This window comes from Penaeus japonicus, unplaced genomic scaffold, assembly GCF_977035675.1.
Source record: "Penaeus japonicus unplaced genomic scaffold, GWHDUDI00000001_assembly GWHDUDI00000029, whole genome shotgun sequence".
Lineage (NCBI taxonomy): Eukaryota > Metazoa > Arthropoda > Malacostraca > Decapoda > Penaeidae > Penaeus > Penaeus japonicus.
Window position 1 is genome coordinate 6,265,838 of NW_028234431.1, and position 6,541 is coordinate 6,272,378.

General features: G+C 39.3%; 1 protein-coding gene across 2 annotated transcripts in view; it reads left to right on the top strand.

Annotated features, from left to right (window-relative positions):
- LOC122246952 (putative G protein-coupled receptor Mth-like 2) overlaps positions 1 to 3,932 on the top strand; it is a 26,761-nt gene extending 22,829 nt beyond the window's left edge. For both annotated transcript variants that reach the window (XM_043005816.2, XM_043005808.2), the window contains exons 5-8: positions 594 to 738; positions 980 to 1,072; positions 2,044 to 2,125; positions 2,838 to 3,932. In XM_043005816.2, coding sequence (XP_042861750.2) covers positions 594 to 738; positions 980 to 1,072; positions 2,044 to 2,125; positions 2,838 to 2,951 — 434 coding nt within the window. In that variant the 3' untranslated portion in view covers positions 2,952 to 3,932. The remainder of the gene's footprint in view (positions 1 to 593; positions 739 to 979; positions 1,073 to 2,043; positions 2,126 to 2,837) is intronic.
- The last annotated feature ends 2,609 nt before the right edge of the window (positions 3,933 to 6,541 follow it).

The window sequence follows — 6,541 nt, forward strand, 5'->3', positions numbered from 1 at the left end:
GTAGATATACAGATGATTAGATATACAGACAGGCAGAGAAAGGTAGAGCTAGGTAAATAGATAAAAAACAACATCATACATACATACATACATGAATGTGTGTGCATGTATATATATATATATATATATATATATATATATATATATATATATATATATATATATATATATATATAAATATATATATATATATATGTATATATGTATATATATATATATATATATATATATATATATATACATATGTATATATGTATATGTATATATATATAAATATATAGATATATTTATAAATATATAGTGAGAGAGAAAGAGAGAGAGAACGAAAATGAGAGAAAGGGAGAAAGACAGAGAGAGAGAGAAAGAGAAAGAGAAAGAGAGATAAACGTCACAAATCAACAGAGCCAAGGTTATTCCAATGAACCCAGAACAAATAAGACCAAGCCACCACACCAACCACACACACGTAGACCCAAGTATACCACAACTTGAATCCTTGTATTCCATGCATTCTTACCTTCCCACATCATCCCTGTATGCCCTGTATTCCTCTTGTATTCCCACATTCCTCCAAGACTGTATCCTCGTTACAGGCAACATATCCCGTTGGGCTTATCAATACGGCATTATCCTGGCACTCCTAGTTGTGAATTTGATCCTTCTTGTGTGGTCTGCTGTCCTGACGGCCCGCCGACTGAAGACCTGGATGATCCACAGAACATCTGACTCGAACCATGGGTGAGTCAGTGAGTCAGGAGTGAGTCACGGTTTTGAGTCGTCCGTGAGTCGACCCTCCGGTATTGATTTCTTATAGAATATATGGAGATGGGTATATACCAAAATAACTGGGGATAAATGATGGGGATAATAATCACAGGAAGATATTGGATAGTTGCGCCGGCATTGCAAATAATGAAATGGAATTTAATGGCTGACTATGATAATGGCGGAGATGATGATGCTAATTTTATGCTTGCAGGATCATCCTTTTCTTCTGGTTGTTACTCATCATGGGAGTCGCTTGGATCTTTGAGATCATCACGTGGCAGGCTCCTAGCCAATGCAGCATCTGGTATGTTGGATATGAGGTGGTATTGGTATGCTATGTTGATGAGGAAAATAGTTGCTTTGGTATGAGGAGTTCGTCTGTGCACAGTGTGTTCTCTGTGATATGAAGGTTATAAAACGTAGTAATGTGTTGAATATATTTACGGTTGATGGCTTGGCCCTTCTGTTCTTTCTCCTTTTGTCTCTGCCTATCTGCATGATTGTCTATCTGTCTGCCTGCCTGTCTGTGTGTGTATATATATATACATATATATGTATATATATATATATATATATATATATATATATATATATATATATATATATATATATATATTTAAAACTCTCTCTCTCTCTCTCTCTCTCTCTCTCTCTCTCTCTATCTATCTATCTATCTATTTCTCTCTCTCTCTCTCTCTATCTATCTATTTCTCTCTTTCTCTCTCTCCTCCCCCTCCCCCTCCACCTTCCCCCTCCTCCCTCTCGCTCACCCCCTCCCCTTCCCCCTCCTCCTCCCCCTCCCCCTCCCCCTTCACCTCCACCTCCACCTCCCCCTCCACCTCCACCTCCCCCTCCACCTTCCCCCCTCCTCCCTCTCCCCCTCCCCCTCCCCCCCTCCCCCCTGTCTTTCTCCTTCTCCCTCTCCTTCTCCCTCTCCCTCTCCCTCTCCCTCTCCCTCTCCCTCTCCCTCTCCCCCTCCCCCTCCACCTCCACTTTCACCTCCCTCTCCCCCTCCCCCTCCCCCCTGTCTTTCTCCTCCTTCAATTATTACTTCAATTATTACTCCCTCTCCCTCTCCCCCTCCCTCTCCCTCCCCCTCCCCCTCCCCCTCCCCCTCCACCTCCACCTCCCTCTCCCCCTCCCCCTCCCTCTCCCTCCACACCTCCCCCCCCAATCAAACTCAACCCACGCCCACTCACCGACTCGCCTCGCCTTCCCTCTCGAAATGAACAGCCATCAAATACATTTTTCCTTCAACCAGTACCTCTTCCTCAGGGTGATTGTGATCGACTCCATCAACGCTCTGCAGGGAGTCTTTGTCTTCTTGGCTTCTGTTGTCTTCAGGAAGGACTTGAAGGTAATCATTGTCTTGAAGAAACGAGTCTATAGAATCATCGGAATCTTAAACAGGAAATCTTTAATCATCAACGGAATCTTAAACAGGAAATCTTTATCTTTAGGTTAGGAAACAGGAACAGAAAACGGGGTATTTGTTATTATTTATTGACTTTTTTTCGATTATTTTGATTATGATTGTTGTTATTGTCTTTGCTGTTATTGTTAATGTGATTATCATTATTATTGGTGTCGTTATTACTATTGTCATCAATTCCATTACTATTTTGATCATCATTATTATTGATATTATCAATGTTGATATTATTATCGATATTTTTCTTATTATTACTCCCATCACCATCAGTTCCATCATTATCAACATCACCACGATTATCATTCATATATCACCACTATTATCAATATCACCAATAACATCATCATCATCATCAATATTCAACAAACGTCTGCAAACATATCACTCACAAGGGATACTTGAAACCTCATTTGTTTTTGTTTTCTTTTCTTTCCCTCTCCTCCTCCCCTTCCCCCTCCCCCTCCACCTTCCCCCTCCTCCCTCTCGCTCACCCCCTTCCCCTCCTCCCTCTCGCTCACCCCCTCCCCTCCTCCCTCTCGCTCACCCCCTCCCCTCCTCCCTCTCGCTCACCCCCTCCCCCTCCCCCTCCTCCTCCCCCTCCCCCTCCACCTCCCCCTCCACCTCTCTCTCCGAACAGCTGCAAGGTTGGCGCTGGACCCAAGTGCCGAGCGAGGAACAAGATCCCGCCAATGGACGCTACGCCACGAGCAACATCGAACTCGAGCGGCCGGCGACGCGAGGGACCGAGTGATGCGATGCTTTTCGAAATGGATTGATCACTGGGGGTCTCTTTTTTGTTCTCTCCTATTCTTCTCTTTCTTTCTTTCTTTTTTTTCTTTCTTTTTTTCTTCTGTATGTTTTAGATATCTTTTTTTTTTTCTCTCTATATGTCTTTTCTCTGTCTGTCTTGCTGTCTGTCTCTGTCTGTCTCTCTCTCTCTCTCTCTCTCTCTCTCTCTCTCTCTCTCTCTCTCTCTCTCTCTCTCTCTCTCTCTCTCTCTCTCTCTCTCTCTCTCTCTCTCCTACTCACTCTCTATATCTATCTTTCTATCTCTATCTCCCTATATATCTATCTATCTCCTGTTTATCTGTCTATCTCACGTTGCCAAGTGTGCCTTTACTGCGACAATTTAATAAAAAAAAAAAAAAAAAATAATAATAATCAGCTTATATACTTTTATAGATGATGATATTCTGACATATAAATTCAAGATCAAATGTAAAGACACAGAATAAGCCCCAGATCACCAGTCTCATCGAGTTGTAGTCCATTATTATTTTCATTATTACCCTTCTTACATGTGTGATCTCTAGAAAATACACCGCCTTTCTTTATCATCACTACCCCTCGTTTACGGTTGTCCTTATCATATATGTCATTATCATATATTTTCGGGATTACTAAACCTTGTAGTTAATAAGTGCCAAAAAAACAAACAGTTAAAAACGTGATCAAAAACTAGAATCAAATGAAATATATTAACCCAAACTTCAAATATGCATTTAGTCAAATATGTCAGTGAAATCGCTCTCACATTTTTCACTCCTATCGCTCTCTCTGTCATGCATGACTGACAACAGCATTGACAAACAATAGTGACATCATTGGCATGTGTCACTGTCCATTTGATATCATTCAACTAAAGTGATTCTTCCCACGTGGCCTTTCGTGTCATTGGTCAGTTGCATATACTTGTAGATGTTTGTATCCGATATAAAACTTTTACAATACATTTATTACTTATAATTGATACCAGTAACATTATGATACGTAATTCTAAGTACAAATTTATCAATTGTTTTATTATAATAATTTGTGGTTTCCCATTAATGGCATAACAGAAATGAGTGCACTTACTTATAGCGGGTTTAATTTGGTAAACGTGTCATGGGGGGGGGGGGGGATGTCACCCTTATGGCGATGAAAATGGCGCCTGGGGCAAGAGGCGAGGCATGTGGTGTCTGAGGCAAGATTTACCAGTATAAGTCTCCCTATTATATATTCCTTTCCTTATGCCAATTATCATCCTTATCCCTCTCTATATTAATATTGGAATATTGACCCTGTTGAAATACCCTTACACTGTCATTAAATAAATTACACTACTCTCACCTCAGATAGGACAGATAGAATCTCCTGCTCGTGTTCCCCTCGGCTCGCCTAATGTCACCTCGCTCTGGGCGTAACCAGGTCTTTGTGCGGTCGCCCCTCACTTGACCACAAAGGTCCCTTTGTGTGACGTCATTCATGACACGTCACCATTTTACACAGAACGTTGGTTCTATTCTCTAATTTTCGTAATGTTATCAATACCCTAAAACATCTTATCCAGCACCATGTAATTGGTACTATCACATTTCATTAGTAAACTATCGACTTTCAAATATACCGCCTCTGGTACTCATTTTTCACATAGTATGACAGCACGTTTTCTGTTATACCGAAATGGGTAACCTCAGTATATTACAATTTTCCGTTTTTCTTATAATAATCCTTATTTTACACTACTACATAACCTTTGTACAATTTACATGAGGTTATATATAGTGATACTTAAATAGCAATCATATGGCTACTCCTGATTACATTATGCAGGAGAAAGTCTTACAGGAAGTAAATGATACATAGGGTTACTTACATACATTGACAATATCCTCGGTCATACATACCGAAAACACATCAATTTCAATTTCTTAGACGGATTTCGGTCATTAATCCTCTCCATAACATCCCGGTCACTACATGTATGTATATATATATATATATATATATATATATATATATATATATATATATATATATATATATGTGTGTGTGTGTGTGTGTGTGTGTGTGTGTGTGGGTGTGTGGGTGTGTGTATGTGTGTGTGTATGTGTATGTATGTAAATTAGGGTAACTTTTGAAATGTCATTGTGACTGTACATAAATAGGCTCCATATATCATGAACATGAAATGTGAAAAAAAATCAGCTTGATCTGATAATGTTTAGGGGTTGCACTTTTCAGTTTAATATATTACGCATTTCCGCGGAATTGGGGGCCGCGCAGGCGGACGAGGTCCACGCACTTCGAACTTCCTCGCTAACGTTAAGTGATGATCGTTCCCTTCTGAATCGCAATCAAATTTGTGTCTTTAGGTACATCAAGTTCCTCGCTGACCTTGGGAACCTAAATATTGCATGCAACAAATTTCTCACAGACCTTAAGCACTTAAATACCGCATATAGCAAGTTCCTCGATGACCTTAGGTCGGAAGTCTTTCAATACTTCTAGTTCCTCACTGACCTTAATGGCCTGTAAAGTAATGCCGTGTTTCTTCAATAAGCATAGAAATGTTAGTTAATTAATAACATTATTATACATTCCAACAAGCTTCTGTTGTGTTGCTATGTGTTTGTGATATATTGGCACGATATAATTCGCTGAAAGTGTTTGATTGAAATCCAAACGTTTCTGGACGACAAATTGCTTCGAAATTTGTGACTAAATTGAAGAATTATATCAGAAATTTGGACTGAAGACTATTACTAAACTAAATGCCATCACAAAAGTACTTAACATAAAGAAAGTATATTATTATACACAGGAGGAGAGTTTGAAAGCTTCATTTATTGGTACTAAAATCGTATCTTTTAAAGGCAAGAGACAACCGAGAGAGTGCTACAAGAAGACATCGAGTGGTATGAAGCAAAGCTAAATGGTAGTGCTGCAGCCACTGGTTCTGTTGACCATAAAGCCTACTAAAAGGAAGGAATACAGAAATAAGAGGAAACGTAGTCTGGCAAATAAAATGACTGAGTGAGATCCAGGAATATGTGAAAACGATACAGATGATGAACATGACAACGGAAACCTAATCTTCCTCAACCTTAGAAGATTTATCCACTCCTGATGACTGCCAGAAGGGAAACGGAAATACACCACGGAAATAATGCAACAAAATTTTACTGATTTTTTTTTTATTTTCTCAAGTAGTAGGTCTTGACAGCAGATTGATTCCTTTAGATACTACCATTTTCCGCAAGAAAAGGTAGGCAACTATTGGTAAAAGCTTCATTGAAGATAACCAATATGAATAAAAACATGTCCTAACCTCAAAGAATTAACAGAAGTGATAGATTTTTATGAAGATATAAATGATGAGGTCTGTTTTCAGTGGCCAATTAACTTTAATGCTATTGACGGGTAACCATTCATGAACTACTGAACAGACATAGAAAAAATATTTTGTCTTGAGTCCTTAAAATAATTTAAAAAACATGATATTGCCTAGGATATTTGTGCCAGTTGGTGTTAGGTGGTTAGGTTATATGTGTTCATCATTACATGTTTGTATATCAC